Source organism: Danio rerio, chromosome 15 (genome assembly GCF_052040795.2).
Source record: "Danio rerio strain M-AB ecotype USA chromosome 15, GRCz13ab, whole genome shotgun sequence".
NCBI classification, from domain to species: domain Eukaryota; kingdom Metazoa; phylum Chordata; class Actinopteri; order Cypriniformes; family Danionidae; genus Danio; species Danio rerio.
In genome coordinates, this window is record NC_141035.1 from 10,410,104 (window position 1) to 10,433,387 (window position 23,284).

Here is a 23,284-nt window from a genome sequence, read left to right on the forward strand (position 1 = left end):
TATATATATAGGGATGTAACGGTATTGTAAATACCGTCATACCGCAATATTAATTTTTTTCGATATTACCGAAGTCGCATGACTCGGTAAAACAATAGGTCTTCTGAGAAAATTTGCTCAGGCGAATGAAGCGAACGGGAGGTAGCGAAAACTACAATTCCCATCAGCCCATGCCTGACCATCATCCCTTGCGGTCTGTTGTCGCTACAGATCCAGTAATGCGGAAATGGAGTGTGCTGCTAGAAGCGGGGATGAAAAGAGCTGGAAAACTCTAAAGCGGGTGTTGTCGCCACGCGCGTACTGAATAGCTGTGTTGTCGCGCGAGTTCTTATCAGCTGTGTTGTCGCGCGAGTTCTTATCAGCTGTGTTGTCGTGCGCGTACTGAATAGCGGTGTTGTCAGCACACTGTTCAGAGTGATGCAGACATGAGACCTCTATCTTACTCATGGTTTGTCTTCTCAAGTGGGGGAAAGACAATGCACAACGTTACCCACTGCTGTCAACCTGGGCCAAGTCATATCTCACTTGTCCCAGAAACCTCAGTCCCAAATGAGAGGGGTTTTTTTCTGTTGCAGTGGACATTGTAAATGCCCAGAGATACCAGCTTTTACCAGATTATATTTATATGATAATTTTCCTTTAAACCCATTTCTATCTGTGAGTAAGTGATTAAATGTTGAATGTGATGAGTTTTCAACAATACTAAATTAAAACTTTATTTTTTTTTTACATGGTTTAATATTTTTTTGTTATTAAAATTGAAGTTCCTGTTTCAAAGCTTACAGATAGATGGCTAATTTGTATGTCATTGACACTTTTGGCACTTTTTTGGAGTATTTTCATAAGTTTTGTTTTTTCCTGTAAATGATTCAATAAATACTGTACCGTGACATTCATACCGAGGTATTACCGTACCGTGAAATTCTGATACCGTTACATCCCTAATATATATATATATATATAATAGCATCTCCTTAAAGTCATTTACAATGTAAAAAAATATAAATTTCAAATGTTGTCTTCAGAATTTTTCAAACCTACAAGCCACAACTGTATAAATAAATAAATACATGAATAAGAGGACGTTTTGCAAAAAAAAAATGCAGATATACTAGTTTAAGTTATTAGTTTTTAGTAGTTTATTAAATTGCAAACTAGTTAACATTTTGCAATTTGACATTGTCTTAACAGCCAATTAGTCGTTTATTAATTAATTAATTATTAAAGATGTATCCGTTTATTATTGTTATTTTGATTATTATTATTATTATTATTAGCCTACTATTGTTATTATTAAAAGACAGCAACGCTCTGTGTATGGCTTGAAGCTCTGTCGACTGTCCTATTTTAGCATAGCTCGCTGTCCAAGCGAGCAAAGCCACTAACTTTGGTTTTCCATTCGGAGCTCGTGCTTATAGTGAGTCACATGCTGAAACGTCAAACAAGTGCAGAAAATGCTCCTTAATTCTGCTTTTACGGTCATTTTTTCCTTCTAGCCATCCGCGCTCTTCCTCCTCTCTCACTGAAAAAAAAAGAACACAACTGTTGTTTCTGAGAGCCACTAATGAATTCACACTCAAATGTTCATTAATTATTCGTTTTTTGCTTAACTCTAAAAGAGTGAGGACTTCTGAAGGATATGTGAGACCCTAAGAGGATGTTTTAGGGGGTGTCCAAGCTGAGACTGATCCAGAATCAGATTTATGGAAGGCAGCTGTTGAGGTTTTGACAGACGGACGGATCGGAGCGCTGCTGCGTAACACAAGTCTGCAGACGAGTGTCAGATCACACTAAAACAGGGTAAGTCACACTCTATACTCTGTTTTTGACAAGTTTTAATTTACTTTTAAAATATTAACCTCACTTATTATTGTTATTAGTGATTGTATGAGAATAATATGAAGAAATTGGACATATACAGTACGAATGAACCCAAACAGCAGCTGTGTTTAAGTGGGCTAAATGTTCCTTGTTTGGTAAAATATATCATCTTTGTATAACAAAGTGCAAAAAATCGTATCTGAATGACAACATATGTTTACACAGTGAGCACATTGATGTCGAAACTAGATCTAATTAACGTCTAGATCTAAGTCAAAAACACATCTAATTGACTTAAAAAACACAATGCTAATCAAACCTTTAAACCTTTAACGTCTATTTGAGATCCACACATTGATGTCCTTTTAATCACCAAGATGGTGACACAAACATAAAAAGTTTTATTAATCTGAAATACAAATTTACAATGTATTTTTTATTCCAACAATGCAAGTTAACTATCTTAATGTGAAAATTACATCAAATTGACGTTATAATAGCATTAAAATAATCAAACTATTACAAGACTGTCATGTAAAAGATTATTGATGTGTTTTTATTCCAATTTTTGTAAATCTTATGTTTTAAAATATTAAATTGACATCAAATTGATTTTGCATATTTTATGTTTTTTGACACGTTTTTGATTACATCAAGGTGCACGCTGGGTAAAATTCAACAACCAGTGGGGGACATATACTTTAGCACATTCTTGTATTTGTATCCCCTTTTCATGTTTATATAACTGATAGCATCCCCTCTGACATTAAGAAATAGTCATACTGTGGTTGGAAATATAAATCCTTTGACATATTTTTTCCCATTTTTGCTCCCTGATCATTATTTCAAACACCCTGCCAGTTTCCCCTTTAAAATGAGAACAAGGTCCTAGGACCTATTTTTAGAGAACCGAGGCATTACGGCGCACTGGAGTTATGCAGACGACAAGATTAGACGGAGAGGGGAGAACTTCATACAGCTTGTTATTGCCCACAGCTTCTCTCCACAAGCTCTTATCTGGGCTCCTCAGAGAAGTGTTTTTCCCACCTCATAACTGTTTATCCCCCTTCAGAACTCCACTGAAACAGAGCAACATCACATCTTCCTTTGGTCCCCTTGACATTTGATCAGGTCCAGCTTTGACACCATGAGGATCTTGGATTCTCTGTTAAAAAACAAAATCAGACCCGGTGGCTTGGAAAGGCAGTGTTCAGCTGTAATTTCTTCTCTTGGCAGCTTAGATGAGGCTGGAAACAGTGAAAGAGCATCAGTAAGGGTGGGTTAATGGAAAAAAAATCTAATTCCTGAGGGAGGCAGAGAGAGAAAGAGAGAGGCTTGTCTGTGAGAATCAAGATGTTTACTTCCTTGTAGGACTTTAACGATCCTCTGCAGCCATTGATATCTTATAAATGTTTAATTGCTGGCTGGTAATTATGCTTTAAAAGGGATTAGAAAGGAATGGGAATTGAATCATGCAAGTCGAAACCAAAGGAATGTTTGGAGGAGCTGCCATGAACACTGTGTTTCAGTTTTTCCTACAACAGCATGTTCACTACTGAGCTACTGTGTTCAGTGTATACTGTGCAGATCATGAGGCGTCAACATTTTGATGTTCTTATTGAATAAAATTTACAAAAACATAAAGAATATTAAAGTTAAAAGTGTATTAAATGCAAGTAAAATACTTCCATGTTTCATTTAAGGTTTGTTAAAAGTAATTGTAAAAACATAATGTCCTTTTGTCATTCAGTGTAACAGATATGTGAAAATGAAAACACCATACGGTAACAAATTACATAAAGGAGCTGTTCATAAGACCAAAAGTCATTAAACCTTTATACACATATAAAGACACATTTCATTAACATGAAGGAGATATTAGGACTGTCATTACATGTCATTCGCTCAGTTGTCATTTTAAATGCAAACGTGACAATTTTTGAGATGTTTGTGATGACATAATAAAAACAAATATAACCTTTACAGGTCTTTGTCATGACAACTTGACATTACCAAGATAACATAACTTGTCATAAATCTGTCATAAACATGACTGTCATTATGTTTATAATTGTGTCATGACTTTTATAAGAGTGTAAGTAAAATCTTTTTCACCTCAACTACAAGTGGTAACATTTATTTTGTCATTAAAAGTCATTAATATCAATAAATATTAATAATGCTGTTATAAATTGCAAGCAGAATGTGCAATGTGGAAGTGCACTCATTTTTGCTATTGTTTTAAAACTTGTTATTCAGTTGCCTATGGGAGAAATGACTAGAAATGTAATCAAAAAATATTTTTTAACTTGTTCACAATTCTTGAGATTTCATTGGCACAACCTAATTTTTTTTTATGTTCAATCCACATGAATCTGTTTAAGGTGTTAAGTTAACTTAATCAATTTGTGTTGTGACAACGTGAATAAATTGTGTGGAAGCCTGCATTTTTTACAGTTTAATAAACGGCAGATAACGGTCAAACTACTTGCTCTACAAACATGTAAACACTTGTTTGTAGAGCAAGTAGTTTGACCATTATCTGACTATACAGACATAGAATAATATAATAAGAAAATATCAGTTTCCAACATCAAGCGACAGAAAAAGTTGTTTTTAATTTCTAAAAATGAATTGAAGGGAATGAGACCGGAAGTCTCTGGCCAAAATAATTCAAACGGCTGCGCCTGCTCTCCATATTTAAGTTCAAACCTCATTTAAACCTACCTGAACCTGCTAAACAGGCTCTTCTATTAGAAACGCGTACTAGAAACTTCCAAGCAGGTTTGTGGAAGGAAGTTGGAGCTAAACACTGGACCTCCAGGACTGAGTTTGAACACCCCTGGCCTAGCAAGAGTTTGATTAGATAGCCCAGGTGTGTCTGATTGGGGTTGGAACTAAACTTTGCAAGACACCGGCCCTACAACACCGAGATTGGGCACTCCTGGTATAGAGTATTTGAACAAATTAATTTTGTTCCACCAAAAAAAGCAATCACAATATTCATGACACAATTATAAGGGCCTCATGAAAATCATGTTTATAACAGATTTATTATTAGACAGTTTGTCTTGGTAAAGTCAAGTCGCCATGACAAAGAAAACTTATGATGTATTTATGCCAAGTTGTCATAAAGACATCTCAAACAATGTCATACTTGCATTTAAAACAACAACTGATTGATTAACACTCAGTGACAGTTGCAATAAGCACATTCTCTTTCATTTCATGATTACAAAGGTGTTATGACAGTCTTATGAAAACCCCTTCAAATATAAAACGGTGTCACTGAACAGGCTTACTCTTACATGTACTTACGGTACAACAAAAACAAAAATTAAAAGTATTTGTAAATTAAAAGTAAAAGTAATTGTATTCGGATGGTCAGAAGGCAGGCAGCAGACTGGAATAAACAGATAAACAAGGTGAGGATCAAAACACGGCAAAGCAAGACAAAAAAAAAAAACACTTTGTAATGTCACAAATACAGTAAACAAGACTCACCACTGAAGTGTGTGTGTGTGTGTGTGTGTGTGTGTGTGTGTGTGTGTGTGTGTGTGTGTGTGTGTGTGCTGTTTAAATAGTCCTAGGCTGTGTCTGAAATTGCATACTTCTATACTATACAGTACGCTAAAATCAGTATGCGACCCAAGTATTATGTACGAATTCATACAATTCGAAAATCAGTATGCGAGAAGTACCTGGATGACTTACTACTTCCGGCGAAATTCTGAAGTGTGCATCCCATGCATACAGCGCTATCCCTTGATGCCCTGTGAGAGAATTTATGAATGGGAGTAAAGCGACCCAACTGACGCAGATAGGTCACGTGACCATGACAAAATGGTGGATGTAGTACGTCCAAATTCCATTCATACTTTTCACATTCATACTGAATAGAACATACTTTTTAAATGGCCAAGTAGTACGTTTAAATTCAAATGCAGTCCCTATTGAGTATTAGGCAGTTTCTGACTCAGCTCTGTCTGTCTGCAGTCATGGGGATTTAGGCCAGGTGTGTGAGTGGTGCTTGACTGGATCTTGTAGTCCATTTAATGGCGGATTTGTAGTTTATGCAATACTGTGTGTTTACCAACGATCTGCACAGGCTGGATCGCTGGTGATCGTGACAAGTGCTACATCATACTGTAGCTTTCGCTGTAGTGAATTGATTGACTGTAATAAATAGTGCGGTATGCTTTAGTATTCACTATGGTACACTGTGATGTAGTATAATATACACTATACTTGTAGAAAACTCAGTATAGCTTAGGATTGGTTATATTTCTATAGTTATTGTATTACCAAACCAACTGTTGAGTTGCTTTAACATATTATTTCGTAGCTGTAAAAGTTGTGAGTTTATATTCAATCACTCACTGTGAAAATCTTGTTTGGCAGATGGTGCGTGAGCAGTATGTCACCACCACAGAGGAATCTGGAGTTCTGTCTCCAGTCTCGGAGTACATTTACATGATCGGCATCTACGGCTGGAGGAAGCGCTGCCTCTATCTGTTTGTTCTGCTTCTACTGATCATCCTGGTTGTCAACTTTGCCCTTACCATCTGGATCTTGCGAGTAATGTGGTTCAATGCGGTGAGAGGACTTCACCTAGATCACATATTTTATGAAAACCTGAAACTGTATTTAGAGTCTACCCTCAGATTTTTTATCACCGGTTGATGTTGCATGAAGTCACACTCAATGTTGAGAAATGCACTATTGGTATTATTTTTGTAGGAAGGCATGGGGTACTTGCAAGTCCACGAAGATGGACTAAGACTAGAGGGAGAGTCAGACTTTCTGTTCCATGTTTATGCCCAGGAAATCGACTCCAGAGAGGTAAGAGGTACTTACTGTAAGATAATACTTTAGTAACAGTAAGAATTATTAGCCCTCTTTTTTATTTATTTATTTATTTAAAATATTTGCCAAATTATGTTTAACAGAGCAAGGAAATTTTACAGTATGTCTGATATAATTTTTTTTCTTCTGGAGAAAGTCTTATTTGTTTTATTTCGGCTAGAATAAAAGCAGTTTTTAATTTTTTAAACACCATTTTATGGACAAAATTAATAGCTCCTTTAAGCAGTATTTTTTCTTATAGTCTACAGAACTAACCATCATTATACAATAACTTGCCTAATTACCCTAACCTGCCTAGTTGACCTAATTAACCTAGTTAAGCTTTTAACTGTAAGCTGTATAGAAGTGTCTTGAAAAATATACAGTCAAATATTATTTACTGTCATCATGACAGATCAAAAAAAAATCAGTTATTAGAAACGAGTCATTAAAACTATTATGTTTAGGAATGTGTTGAAAAATATCTATTAAACAAAAATTTGGGGGGGGGGGATGCAGGAAGGCTAAAAATTCAGGAGGGCTAATAACTATAACTTCAACTGTATATAGATTTAACTATTTATTTTCCAATATTTCTCTCTTCATTATAGGATTCAGCTCTACTAATTCAATCCTCTGAAAATGTTACACTCAATGCTCGCAATGCCAATGGTGATGTAACAGGAAGTGTGTCTGTAGGTAAGATATTTTCAAAACAATTATTGGTTTAACCCTAGAAAACCTATTTTAGATGCAACATTCAAAGGTCTCCAACAGGGTTATAAACATTATGCATTTGAAATTTGTTTTAATTACTTTGTAATTGATTTATAATCATCAAAATGATTCTGTAAAATATAATGGTCACTACAAAGTCACTATAAGTTTGCTGTATTACACATGCCACACCATCTACTGGTGTGGCATGCATAATACAGCAAACTTATAGGGCCCTATCATAAACCCAGCGCAATTGTTGTTTGCTACTTCCAGCTTGGCACAAGAGTCCTTTTGACGTTTTGTAGCAAATGCATTAACGCTCATATGTACGCTCAAAGGCATTCTGATCTAAAAAGGGAGGCGTGTTGAGACGCATTGCTGGCGCGTTGCTATTTTGAAAAACTATAATAGTCTGTTCTATAGACCAGAACAAAGCCAGTCTATTGTCCAGCGCAGAGCATGCTAGTTGTGCGCCTCGCTTACACACTGCCTAATGCAGACAAGATGTAGAGTGATACGCAAATATCTTTACATATGAAAAATAATTAAAATATTAAGAATATATATAGGATATAATAAGGATATATGGTAACACTTTACAATAAGGTTCATTAGGTAATGCATTTACTAACATGAACTAATCATGACCAACACATGTACAGCATTTATTAATCATAATTGAACATTTACCAATGCATTATTTACATCCAAGTACATGGTTGTTAACATTAGTTAATGTACCATGAGTTAACATGAACTAACAATGAACAGCTGTATTTTCGTTAACTAACGTTAACTAACATGAACAAATACTGTAGTAAATGTATTGTTCACGGTTTGTTCATGGTAGTAAATGCAATAATTAACATTAACTAATGAACCTTATTGTAAAGTGTGACCGGATATATATATATATATATATATATATATATATATATATATATATATATATATATATATAGGATATAATTATAAAGGATTAAAGTATTTAAAAAACATATTATTTTCTAGCCTACATAAGTATAAAAAGCATACTTTCATGCCTTCTTTATCTCGGGGGGCTTTTTCAGTTTATTCGTGACAATTTGCTTTTGTATAATGTTATTATTATTAGCAGTATTATTTATTATATGCATATTTATATTTGTTTTATTAAAAACAAGCTTAGATTTGCCCACCTGTCAGGTTTTAGACCATATTGGGCACAGCATGTGTATTTGGATATAACTATATATATTATATACTATATAATTTATTCGTTTGCTGGAAATTAGAACTGAATTTAGAAATAGTTTTGAAACAAATCTTTGCGCTTAACAAACATAATTAATAATTTATAGGCTAATTGATGTCTGTGCTTAAAGGTTTCCCTATCCACGAGAGCGAAAGTGAAAGTAGATAATGAGAGGCCTCATCTCTCATTCTCGCGCTGTAGATGCTCTGTTTAACTGGTTTCTTGATAGTGAAATGTTCAGTTTTTCCACTTACAAAGTCCGTCATGTAAATAGCAAATGCGCTATTGCGCAATGCAACTGACTCCTAAAGAGAATGGTAGATGAGACTCTGATTGGTTTATTCTCAAAACAAACCTATAACTCATTAAAACCCTTTTAGACCATGCGCCATGGCGCAAAGCCGATTTTTCCGTCCTTAAATTAGCAAAAGTGGATTCCGACATGCCCTAATTGCCTTTGCGCTCTGCGCTTTGCACTTTGCACACGGATCGGCAAAATAGAACCCTTGCTGTCTTTTGGTAAAAAAACACTTTTCTGACTACATTCTCTCCTGTTTTTATTACCAGGTCCCAGTCAGGCTGAGGGTTTTAGTAAATATTTCAACATCAGTTCAAACCATGATGAAAATTTATTTTACGCTGATGGAAGTGGAGCCGTTGTGGGAAAAGGAAAGCTCCGAGTAACTGGTGAGTCTAAAACTAGACCTGTACAATGTGAACATGTTGATGTTCAAGAATATTAATAATCCCGTCAAAAACAGCCCAATCAGTTATTATAAATGATAATTAGATACTTAAAAAGAAACAGGGGTGGCACAGTGGATAGCACTCACAGCAAGAAGGTCATTGGTTTGAGTCCCGGCTGGGCCAGATGGCATTTCTGTGTGGAGTTTGCATTTTCTCTCCGTGTTGGTCTGGGTTTTCTCTGGGTGCTCCTCTACAGACATGTGCTGTAGAATTTGATGAACTAAATCGGCTGTAGTGTGTGAGTGTGAGTGAATGCAAGAGTTTATGGGTGTTTCCCAGTACTGGGTTGCAGTTGGCAGGGCATCTGCTATGTAAAACATATGCATATGTGGTTCATTCCGCTGTCATGACCTCTGATAAATCAAAGACTAAGGAATAATTGAATAATGAAAAAGAAACATTTTCTCTTTGCATTTTTTTGTATTTTATTTTATTACAATGTTGTCGAAACCATCTTTGTTGGTTCACAAAAATGATTGAAACTGTATTTTCCATGCCAGGCCAGTAGTCAGCAATCTTACTTTGTAAAGAAACACTGCACACCTTTTTTTAATGTAACTAAAATAGTTGCATTAATACAAGTGTTTAAACTGATATTTTATTATCAAATCATGTTTGGTACTTCATGATTCTCAGTGGGTTTTCACACACTAGATTAAATATTAATACTTCATCCAGAATAGCCTAAAGCTAGGTAATCCCATGAAACCAACCATGGACTGAGATTTGTCAATTATGTTATTCATTCATTCATTTTCTTTTCGGCTTAGTCTTTATTAGTATATCTTAGCCTTTATTAATCTGGGGTCTCCACAGCAGAATGAACCGCCAACTTATCTAGCAAATGTTTCACGCAGTGGATGCCTTTCTAGCCGCAACCCATCACTGGGAACCCATCCATACACTTATTCACATACACATACACTACGGTCAATTTTAGCATACCCAATTCACCTGTACCACATGTCTTTGAACTTGTGGGGAAACGCAAACACGGGGAGAACATGCAAACTCCACTCAGAAATGCCAACTGACCTAGCCGATGCTCAAACCAGCGACCTTCTTCCTGTAAGGCGAATGTGCTTTCCACTGCGTTACCCTGTCAGTTATGTTTCATCCCGAAATCAAAAGAAAATGTAATTATATTTGAAGAAAGAAACATTTTTTCAGGACCTTTAATTTGTGTTATTTTTAATCCCTTGTTTGAAAAATTTATCATGTTTCCATTTAGTAAGTGTACATTGCTTGCTTTCACACACAAATGTTTTTATTAGCAAAAAATAAAAAAAATTAAGTTTAATAAAAATAATAATAATTTATGGAAGACACCTTCTAAAATGTTATTCATTATTACAGTAGCTTATATAAAATACATTGATATTTATAAGAGAAATTATATGACGACATAATAAAAGATTTAATTTAAGAATGACATTTTAAGACCAAAATAGTAAAATAATGTCATTAATAAACTTAATCAATACTTAATAACTAATGTCCTTCAAACCACTAAGTTTTATCCAATAGTCAGCTTGATGATTTTAATCATTTTAAATGTTTAAATATTTAGCATTATCAATTATTCTTTCTTTTATATGTACATAACAATGTATTATCTTCATTCATTTTCGACTTAGTACCTTTATTAATTTGGGGTTTGCCAAAGTGGAATGAACCGCCAACTTATTCAGCATATGTTTTACGCAGTGGATACCCTTCCAGCTGCAACCCATCTCTGGAGGAGATCCATACACACTCATTCACACTCGTTCACTACGGGCAATTTAGCCTACACAATTCACCTGTATCGCATTTAGAATGTGGGAAAAACCAGAGCACCCGGAGGAAACCCATGCAAACGCAGGCAGAACATACAAACACAGAAATGCCAACTGACCTGGCTCAATTCAGCAACCTTCTTGCTGTGAGGCGACAGCACTACCTACTGCGCCACTGCGTCGCCCAAATGTGTTGTCTGTTTAGAAAATTTATTCTGTTTAAATATAACATATTTATTAAGTGTAGGTCAGAAAACTTTACACAAATATGTTACAAGTATGTCATTTTTTTATTAAATTTTTTTACTTAAATATACTACACTGAATGATTATGGGCCATTATTTTACCCATATTATTTTCGTTTTAAATATTTTTCTTTGTGAAAATAAATTGATAGTGACTATATAAAAGATTATTTCAGTAGAAAAAGGCCAAACTATTGAAATTAAACACAGTGAACAAGTGCTTAATTTGCATATGTGCACAATCTGAACTACGGTGAATAGTTGCAATGATGTGATGATGTGCTTTGAATCAAAACACAGGATGTCCGCTGGATCCTAAAAAGTCTTCAATTACAAAAACAAAAGACCTTAAAAGTCTTACAATCACTGAAATATCATCCAATAGGTCTTAAATCAGGCAGTTCATTCCGCTGTGTTGACCCCGGACCCCCGGAAGGGACCAAGCCGAAAAGAAAACGAATGAATGAGGTCTTAAATCATTTTAAATGGGTCTGAATTTGCCTGTGTCCATGTAAAGCCATTCAGGCCAACACCCATGCAATCATCAACAATACATCTCAATACAACTTTTAGCAAAACTCTTTTGACAAATATGATTAATTGAATTAATTATTGTTCCTTACAATAACATTTGTTTAAAAGTTTGTTATATTAAAAAAAAAAAGTATTTCAAGTAAAATATGAATGTATAAAATGAATTAACTGTGAGTGTTGTGATGTTGGGACAGGGCCAGAGGGTGCTTTATTCGAGCATTCAGTCAGGACTCCTATGGTTAAAGCAGTACTTAACAAAGAGCTAAAGTAAGTACATATTAAATATTTGCTAACATCTTCATTTTTTATGTAGATGTACCTGTTAAATGATAATAAGTTATGATTTTGCATAAATATATGCTTTTTATGCAGTGTCTGCATGTACTGCGATGTATGTTTAAAAACATTCTTGGTTGTTAAATGTCAGCCCATTAAAGGTAATTGCAGCACTGAGTATATTCCCTGAAATAACTTTTATGGAGGTTTCCAGCATGGTATTAACCACATCTGTGATGTGTAAGACCCAGCATCTGGTTTAAAACAATAGCAATGACATCAGTTTTTTTTTTTTCAAATAAATGTAATTGCACTAGTTCTGTTTAAGGTATAGTTCGCCCAAAAATGTAAATTCCGCCATTAACTCATCCTCCACTTATTCCAAATCTGTTTTTGTTTCTTTCTTTTGTTAAACACAAAGGAAAATATATCGAAGAATGTTGAGGGGAAAAAAAAGCAGCCATTGATTTATACTGTTATATGATTTTTTCCCCTAACATTCTTCAGAAAATCTTGTTTTGTGCTGATAGAAAGATGTTCATAAAAATTTAAAACCAATTCAGTGTCAGTTTATGGTTCATTTTTGGGTGAACTGTCCTTTTAATGTCTTTGCATGACTCAACCTGTTAGATTTTGTGGCCATCTTGTGTCTAAACTATGTGTTGCACTGTGCATTAACCCGACTCTAGTGTTTCATGCTATGTTTTTCAGACTGGAATCTCCAACTCGCTCTCTTAGTATGGATGCACCGAAAGGCGTTCATGTCAAAGCCTTGGCTGGAAATGTTGACGTGACAGCACATTTTGACATTCTGCTTCATTCAGCTGAAGGCCTGGTGAGTATTAATGCCTGTAATTTTCAAATAATCATGTTGAGTAATTATGGGGTCTATCTTGCTAGGACTTAGATGGTCAATATTTTGCCTACAGAAGGATTAGGATTTGTTCACCACCCAAAATGAAAATTATGTTATTAATAAAAATAATTAAAATAATTCCTTAAATTTATATAGCGCTTTTCTGGGCACTCAAATAGAGATCTGCGCGGGACTAAATTTTGAATCCCGCTCCCGCCCGCACCTGCCAGGTTTTAGCCCGAACCCGACCGCTCCCGCTTATATTAAGAATTTATTGTCCCGCTGCCCGACCCGCCCCGTTTTCTGGCCGCCGCGCCCGATCCCGCTAAAGAGTGGGGGAGAACAAAACCGAAAATCCCCCAGCTATACAGTCCAGACAGCCAAGCTGTCTGTATAAACACACACACACACACAGCACACACACACACAGACTAATCTCTCTCTCTCATACGCGCGTGCGCACACTAACATACACACAAGCACCGCCGCAGCGCACATTACTCTCGGGCAGTGAGTTCACAAGCATCCGGAGTCCGGCAGCCGGAGCCGGGCTGAGTGGTAAGTCTCTGGCAGGCGAAAATTTAGCCGGACCTGGCCCAAGTGTATTTTGCTATCTGGGAAAACTCTCTCTCTCTCTCTCATTCACGCGCGCACGCACTAACATACACACACACAAGCACCAAGCACACACACAGGCAAAGCTTGCTCTCTCTCTCTCATTCGCATAGCAATATCCGCGATATTGCTTGACAGCCCGCTCCCGTCCCAAATTAAACCCGTTACCGACCGCTCTCGCGATTTATTCGGAAATTTATTCCTACGCCGCAGAAATCTGGTCGGGTCCTGCGGCGCCCGCGGGAATGCAGACCTCTAACTCAAAGCACTTTACACAAAGGAGGGAAATCTCCTCATCCACCACCAGTGTGCAACATCCACCATTTTGCGCCAGACTGCACACCTCACACCAGCTGATTGGTGTGGAAGAGACAGAATGATGAAGCCAATTATGAAATGGGGAGGGTTAGGAGGCCATAATGGACAGAGGCCAGTTAGCAAATTTGGCCAGAATGCCAGGGTGAAACCCCCTACTCTTTTTTGAAGGACATTCTGGGATTTTTAACGACCACAGAGTCAGGACCTTAGTTTAACGTCTCACCCGATAGACGGCACTCAATGAGCACTATACTGGGGCATTAGGACCCACACAGACCGCAAGTTGGGCGCCTCCTGCTGGCCTTACTAACACCATTTCCGGCAGCAACCTAGCTTTCCCATGAGGTCTCCCATCCAGATACTAACCCTAGCCCTGCTTAGCTTCGGGGGTTGACCATGTGAGAGTTGCAGAGAGCTAGCTATTTAGCTTAATAACTCTTGTATGCTGTTGGGAGATGTTTTCATCCCCTCTGGGGTGATTTTGAGTCTTAATTTGGCCACAACTTTCTCTGTGTTTCAGCAGGTGGGATGAATTTTGGTGACAAGCTTTATTTTGACACATTTTTTTGTGTAAATGCTTTGTAATAAAAAAAACCTCCACAATACACTCTTGGCAAGTTGACAGCCATTTAGTTATGTTAGTGGCTGTTTTTGACTTCTAAAGACATTTTTTTCTTTGAAATGTGCAGTAAGTGCAGTAGGCCGAAATGCTAACCAGTTAGCATATTATTTTTCAAATACAATCCCTGCAGTCCAAAGCAACGAATCCTGAAATCGTGAACACGCACACCATAGATGACAGAGACCCACTAGATCAGAGGTCACCAATCTCGTTCCTGGAGGTCCTGTGCCCTTCAGGGTGTTTCAAGTATACCTAGTAAGACCCTGATTAGCTTGTTCGGGTGTGTTTAATTAGAGTTGGAGCTAAAATCTGCAGGACACTGCTGGACACTGGAGCAGCGTTTCCATCCAACGAATCAAATCAAACAAAGTTGTCACTTCCTGATTATCTGGCGCCAAATATCAACAGTAAAAACTGAATTTGCTGCAGTAGAGAAGCTGCTTCAATCTTTTCTTCATCTAATAAATGACTTGCGCCTCAGAAGGCAATCCTGACATGCATTGAACGCGCGGTGGTGTTTAAAGGTGTCAGACGCGGAGCACAGACGATTTGGATTCTGGAGGTCATTAATAATATAATAACACTAATACTTAAACGGTAAGGCGTTTTAGAATGACCAAAACAACATTTCAGATGTTTGAAAATGTGCTCAGCCTGCTGGTTTATCCATTCACACACATTTTCATCATCACATAATCTTTTATCACAAAATCACATGACCTTTTTAATGCTCATACTGAAATTTGAGCAGTAAAAGTGTTTCCATCATAGTTTATGCGCATCTTTTAGTATTGAATATAAAGTTTATCCTACTCAGTTATGTGCATGTGTTTTTATGTGCATTTTCAAAATGTATGCGCATCATGGCGTTTCCATCAACCAATTTTGCATATGCGCATAAGAATAGGTGGATGGAAACATAAATGCTTTCTCGCACGCTCAGGGCCGGCGCGTCCATAGAGGCGACCTAGGTGGCCACCTAGGGTAGCAGAATAGAGAGGGCAGCGTCCCCGATACTACCCTCACCTCTCGCACCCTCAGTTATATCCGCTTCAAGGGTGGCATCCGCGACACTTTCCTCACCACCCACGCCCTTAGTTATATCTGCGTCTAGGGCGGCAGAATAGAGAGGGCGGCGTCCGCGTCACTTCCCTCATCACCCACGCCCTCAGTTATATCCGCGTATAGGTTGACAGAATAGAGAGGGCAGCGTCCGCGATACTACCCTCACCACCCATGCCCTCAGTTATATCCGCGTCTAGGGCGGCAGAATAGAGAGGGCGGCGTCTGCGACAACTCCCTCGCCCCCATCATCCCCCCCCCCCCCCCCCCCCACCACTTCACTTTAGGGTTATGGGCAGCATGACCGTCCTTTGCCTAGAGCTGAAGTTCAGTTTGCTCCAGCCCTGCACACACTTTGTCCTAAAGCGAGTACTGTATGCTTAATGGTTGGCCAGCGGGGCGCAGGTATTACACTTATTACAAAGCCATGCTTAGATGCTATTTCAGACCAAATAATCAGAGTAGTGGTAAACAATATAGGGAGCACGTCACAAGCTGTCAATGCTCAAAAATGAACCAATGTGAATATAAAACCAAGTTCAGCTCAGTAAAGCAGGCTAGGTGAAACAGGACTATTTACTTCTGTTTTGCTGTTAAACTGAATAAAAATAGACAATATCGATGCTGTAAAAGGTACCTCATGAAACTAAATATAGTCACATCAATCGTTTTCAGATTTCAGTGGCTGAACAACACTTCTGTGCATATAAGCCATTTGTAACAACAAAATCTACATAAGCTCTGCGTGACTATGATACTTTTTAAAACATAACATTACCCGTACAAAAGAAATACTTCAGCATTGGAATAAAAGTACAAAAGTAACTCCAATATTGATTCAGGATTTTATAACGTTTTGATTCAGCATTTCTTTTTACCGATGTAACTCATGTCCACGTGACCACGGTGTGCATGCACGCGCATCAGTGGATCAGCATGAACAGAGTTGCGCAGTTGTACAAACCTGCATTTGCTGACACTGGCTGTTTCTTGATTCCAAGAACACAGAGAATGTACTTGCAATCTTGTGGAGACCGGTCTTGCCAGGTGTCCTCGGAAAAACAAACTCAGGAGACTGCGAGAACAGAGAACGCGTCCTGTCAGAAATGAGATGCTGCGTTTCTTCTGATGGTCACATGACCTTCACGTGTTTTTAATAGAATTTTATTTAAACATTACAGTATTCATACAACGATTTACTGTTTTTCCCCTTTTTAAAATATATACTATGCATAAAAACATTATAAATATGCGCTGCACAATACAAATAAAACAGATTTTAAAGGGCACCTATGGTGAAAAATCTTCTTTTCAAGCTGTTTGGAAAGACATGTTTGTAAGTATAGTGTAAAGACCGTCATATTGGGGTGATATAAACACATGCAGTCCATTTTTTCAATTTAACAACATAAAAACGGTGGACCAATTGGAGCTGTTTTCAGATTGACCGCAACTTGACATAGGAGTGCGGTCCCCCCGCCTATCAATATTGATTGACAACCGCGCGTCACGATCATATCCTCAGTTTTTGGTTTAATGTCCACCATTTTCAGCGTGTGAGTCAAAGCGATGTCACTAAAGGAACGCCCTTGCTCTATTCTTAGATGTAAGGCTCATTGGGCTCAACACAAGATCAATATTCTCCACATTATCGCTCTAATCGGAATTATTGTTTGTACCTTTTGGTAGGTTTGCAAACATGAGTACTTTTCATTGCATCTACCTTAAACTTCAGCCAATTGCATTTCTCGCGAAAGCTCCCTGTGATCTTAGGTGCAGCTGGTAAAGTGCAAGTGCATTGCCTCATGTGATCATTGGAAATAAAATAACAAACTTGCCTGAAGGTCGCACACCAGAAGCGCCTCTCTGCGCTGTTGGCTGTAAAAGTATACAGAGACACAAATAATTTTGTAGTCTCTGCTTGGTCTGTGTCCAAGTCGTACATGTACAGCTGAATGCTGATGCTAGCTTAGCTTCTCTCTGTCTGCCTCTTGGCTCCGCCCCCTTGTTATGTTGAGCAGGAAGCCGAAACTAATTTTCATGTGAAGCAACACGCCCCTAAAACAGCGCGCTGTGTACACGCCCACAACATGACACTTTTGAACACATTATAATAAAAACATCTGAACTGAACCTAAACTTGCGCACTCAGAAGAACCAAAATATTTATATTGAATTATAAAAAAGGGGTAAACTATGTGCCCTTTAATATGAATTTCAGCAAATAAACACCCTTGATGTGTTTATTCCTTTATTAAGATGTTAATGGTAATGTTTACTTTCACTGTTTCATTTAGGGAAACTCCTGAGGTAAATAAGTGATATCTCTGAACTTAAATAATAAATCTAAATAAAATGCAGCGCTTTCCACCTCCAGTCGCAATGACTTCTGGGACTTCTAGAGCAAGTTCGGTGCTTAAGTCTGTATCAGTGCGTCCTTGATATCAAGAACACATCCGGGAAGTTTCACGCATTCTCCGTTCTCGCGGTCTTGAGTATTTTAACTGAACTTTGGCAGCAGATGATGCCTTTACACGAGAACACGAGGACACAAGACCGCTGAAGAACGCATATTGAGAAACAGCCAGAGTTTGGGCTCCTTATTAGAATAATGGGAATTATCGGCCTGAGCATTTTTAATTGGATGAACATTTTTTAGTCTTATTTTCAAGAGTTCACACTTAGCTGATGATTTACAAAGCTTATTTGGCATGCTGTCCCAGGAGAGAGCCCCGAGCTCAAGGGCTCATCGAACCCGGGGCTTCCTCCCGTTGGCAGAGCAAGAAGGGAGCCCGAGCTCGGTGGATCTCAGAACTTCCCTGCTGCTGTAGCTAAGGGAACGTAAGGAATTAGACAAGCTTGATTGTTATGTATGTTGAATGTCTTTGGATGGTGGGAGGAAACCGGAGAACCTGGGGAAAACCCACGCGGACACGGGAAGGACATACAAACTCCCCACAGAAACACCCACCGGTCCTATAGGACTAGGACCGGCAGTATTCTTGCTGTGTGGTTCGCAGTGCTAACCACTGGACCGCCGTGCCGCTCAATCACAGGTAAAGGAGGAGAATAGGGGAGGAGGGGGGTTTCTTCCAAACGAAGATAAAGTGAACTGAAAACTGAGGCTATTTATGGTGCCTTAGGGCTCATATAATTGGAAGATTATTGATTAGCAAATACGAGACTGGCCGTGATAAATCATAAGCACTTGATCCTCTCGAAATTAGTTTATGAATAAACGTCACTTAGTCTTCACCCAGAATATAAAAATACCAGCACAACGAAACATGTTTCTGTAGACAATCACCTACTGCACCTTTAACCCTTTTGGCCAAGGGTCACCAATCTCGGTCCTAGAGGGCCGGTGTCCCTCCAGGGTTTAGTTTGTACTTGCCTCAACACACCTGCCTGGTTGTTTCAAGTATACCTAGTAAGACCTTGATTAGCTTGTTCAGGTGTGTTTGATTAGGGTTGGAGTTAAAATCTGCAGGACACCGGCCCTCCAGGAACAATTTTGGTGATCCCTGCTTTAGGCCTATCTAAAATAAAAAAGGCAAATTTGAACTCTTTCCAACAGGGAAAACCACCATCAATTAAAAATGCATGATTATATGGTGTCATGGCTTCGCAATTAAAAAATGTGATTATGATTGGGGTCAATGGGGCAAAAACAGCCACGAAAATACAGAAAGCGTACGCAAAACAATAAATAAGGATTAATTACTCACTCTCGTGTTGTTCCAAGCAGTTGAAAAGGTGTATCTAATAAAGTGGTCAGTGACTGCATATATTGCTTTTTTATAATATTGTTACTTTCATTAATGCATTCATGAATTGCTTCAATCTTGTGGTCTCTGTTGTATGCTCCAGTTGATTCTAGATGCAGAAACCGTCCGTCTGCCGAAATTACCGGTGGGAGAAGCCGGAACTTCAGGAGACTCTCAGGGAATGTACAACATGTATGAGGTTTGCGTTTGCCCCAGTGGGAAACTCTTTTTCTCCACGGCCGGAGTCTCCTCGACCTGCAGCGAAAGCCAGGACTGCTGAATGAGCTTCTGATTGAACATATACACTAGACAATAATTTGTCCTGTAACAAGGACTTGATGTGTTCTTACATTGGGTTAGGGTAAGGTAAAACAATAATACAAATGGTAATTTAACCCTATGATACATAAATAGAAGCCTGCTTTAACCAGGGAATAAAAATAAAAGCATTAAAGGGATAATTCACCCAAAAAATGAACCTTCTGTCATGATTTACACTACCTGAAAAAAGTATTATATTAAATAATAACTAACAAATAATGACTTCTAGTTGATCATTTTGTATCAGAAGTGGCTTATATGAAAGGCAAAGGCCTCTTGATTATGCTTATTATACTAAAATAAAATATGACATTAATAAAGTCATCTGGAACGGCAAAGTTAGCGTTCTTGCAGGACTCCCAGAGTTCATCAAGATTCTTTGGATTCATCTTCCATGACTCCTATTTCATCTTACCCCAGACCTGCTCAATAATGTTCATGTCTGGTGACTGGGCTGGCCAAACCTGGAGCACTTTGACCTTTGCTTTCAGGAACTTTGATGTGGAGGCTGAAGTATGAGAAGGAGCGCTATCCTGCTAAAGAATTTGCCCTCTCCTGTGGTTTGTAATGTAATGGGCAGCACAAATATCTTGATACCTCAGGTTGTTGATGTTGCCATCCACTCTGCAAATTTCTCTCAAGCCCCTATAGCAAATGTAACCCCAAACCTTGATTTTTCCTTCACCAAACTTGACTGATTTCTGTGAGAATATTGGGTCCATGCGGGTTTCAGTAGGTTTTCTGCAGCATTTGTGATGATTGGAATGCAGTTCAACAGATGATTCATCAGACAAATCTACCTTCTTCCACTTTTCCAAATGATCAACTAGAAGTCAAGTTATTAAATGTTATATGTTGCTCTTACAAGTGGGACAAGACTTTTTTCAGGTAGTGTACACAGTCCAGATTGAGTTTTTTTCTTTCTGTTGAACACCAAGGAAGATATACTGAAGAAAAGTCGTTTACTTCCATGGTATTTTTTGTTTCTATTATGGATGTGGATGGCAGCTGAATTAACGCATTCTTGTTTTATGTTCAACAGAAGAAAACATTCAAAAAAAGTTCAGGACCACTTAAGGGTGAGTAAATAATGAGGAAACTCATTTTGAGATGAACTGTCCCTTTAAAGAGTAAAAAAATTATTTCTTTTTCTAAAGAATTCTGAAAAAAATTGTCAGAATTGCAAATTATAAACTCAGAATTGAAAACTCACGGAAAAAAGAATTGCAATATACACAGATAACAGTTTCAAATCCAATAACTACCCACCGATTTCTCTTTATCTCTCATTCTACTCTTAACCCTGGATTTATATTTTTATAGGATTTAACTCATCACTATTACGCATTTGCTGTGTGATTGCAAAAATAAAACCTAAAAAGAAAGCTACATATTTTTATTTAGTTCTCAAATAAGAGAAAAGGTCAGAATTTGTATCTCCTACTTCGGACAATCTCCTTAGAACGTTATTAAGGTAAATCATTAAACATAAAACATAATTCTTGATTTTTTTTTTTTTGGGTGGCGGGTGGGGGTAACTTAATTGTTTTATGTTCAATCTATTTAGTAAGTTACCTTAATCAATTTGTGTTGGGCCAACATGAAGGAATTGTTTGTACTAAACTGTTTTGAATAGACATCTAATAGACATCTAAACATAGACAGCTTGGCCAAGCTAAAACAAGGCCAAGCTGTCAAGGCCTAAACTAGACTAGTCGTCAGACAGATTAGACAGACTTTATATGTGTAGTAATTTATTTCTGTTTATTGGATGACTACACTGTAAAATAAAATTACAATTTTAAGCTGAATCAAATTAAACTTTGAGTCCATTGAACTTAAATCCTGTTAAAAAGATTTAATACAACTTGGGTAACTTATAAAATTAAGTTACGCAGTAAAAAATAAATCCGTAAAATTTACGGTAAAAAAAATGCAGCTGTGATTACCAGTATTTCACCGTTAAAAATATGATACAAACCATAAGTAATTTCTCAGTTTTACTGTAAACTACTGTATTTTATTAATTTATAGAGGTAATATGTCTGTATTTTGAATTACCTACATCTACACATCTTGTTACACAGATATACACATTAACACAGCCACATGCAGGTGGTGATGAGAAGGTTACACAATGAACCAATGCTCATTACAAACAAATTTTCCCACAAGCAGAAAAGTGAATCAGTGTATAGAAGGTGCTCAGTGTCATTCACAGAGCTACTAAACATCAGTATGGTAACACGCATAAAATTAAAGTCATGAAATAAACATTTATCAACATAAGATGTAACATAAATCTCTAATGTCCATAAATGATGAGAAAACAACTAAAAAGATCCATAGTAATGTCAACAAAAAGCATAAAGTTATGTGCCTTGCAGGGAATTCTGGGAAAGTTAATTTACAGTTATTCGCCGTATACATTAAGGAAACATACTTTTAACCAGGTTATGGATTTTTACTGTAGCATTTTTACAGTATTTTAATCATTGAAATCACAGCCATTTTTTTACAGAGTAGAACATGATTAACTTGGTTTAATAAATTACAATTAACTAAAACATATGCTATCATGACTAATTGTTCATATAATTATTTACAGTGTAGGCATACAGTATTCTTAGACGATTAGATTTTTTTTGACAGCCTAAATTTAGCCTTGTTTTAGTCAAGATGACTTATGTTTAGACGTCTATAAGACATCGTTTAGACACAAAAAATGCTGCTGAGGAAACGCAGCATTTTTATAGTGTAGTGGACCTGTAGTTTTATTGTACATGTTTGGTTTAGATTATTTTTTTTGTTTGTAAAATTGTTTGAAATTAGGCTGGGCAATAAAGGAGCTGGTCAACAGCTGACATCCTATGCAATATAATGATGAGGTGCAATAAATAACCAAATTCAGTGTGTTGAATTTCAGCTTAAAGAAAGACATCAAACATGTCGAGACAAATGTGCCTTGAGCTCCTCCAAGGCTTTTGCTTTCCATTAATTTGAACATTCTTTAAGGATTTTTACAGCTGAAAAACCAAACACCCAAATCCAACTTCTAGGATTTATATAATGTAACAATGGTTTGTGTTGTTTAGAAACAAAAGGTGCTCTTAGGTTTTGAACTTTACTCAAAATGGTTTGATATCAAATACAGCATCTCCATTTTTTTTTTTTTTTTTGACAATATACACTCACTGGCCACATTATTAGGTACACCAGGTTAGACCCACTTTTGCTGTCAAAATTGCCCTAATCCTTCATGGCATCGATTCAACAAGGTACTGCAAATATTCCTCAGAGCTTTTGGTCCATACTGACATGATAGAATCACGCAGTTGCTAAAGCTTTGTTGGCTGCTCATCCATGATGCAAGTCTCCCATTCCACCACATCCCAAGGTGCTCTATTGGATTGAGTTCTGATGACTGTGGAGGCCATTTGAGTATTTGAACATTTTTTCCCAATCTTTTAAGGTCCAATTTTGGTGAGCCTGTGCGAATTTTTTGTTTCCTGTTCTTAACTG

At 37.3% G+C, this 23,284-nt stretch overlaps 1 protein-coding gene across 1 annotated transcript; it reads left to right on the plus strand.

Moving 5' to 3' along the window:
- The first annotated feature begins 1,416 nt into the window (after positions 1 to 1,416).
- On the plus strand, positions 1,417 to 20,231 carry sgcg (sarcoglycan, gamma). Its single transcript, NM_001003748.2, is given in 8 exon segments — positions 1,417 to 1,800; positions 6,223 to 6,417; positions 6,562 to 6,663; positions 7,278 to 7,365; positions 9,188 to 9,307; positions 12,120 to 12,192; positions 12,913 to 13,036; positions 19,545 to 20,231. Coding segments are annotated over 7 exon segments (879 nt in total). The 5' UTR covers positions 1,417 to 1,800; the 3' UTR covers positions 19,722 to 20,231.
- Positions 20,232 to 23,284: the final 3,053 nt, after the last annotated feature.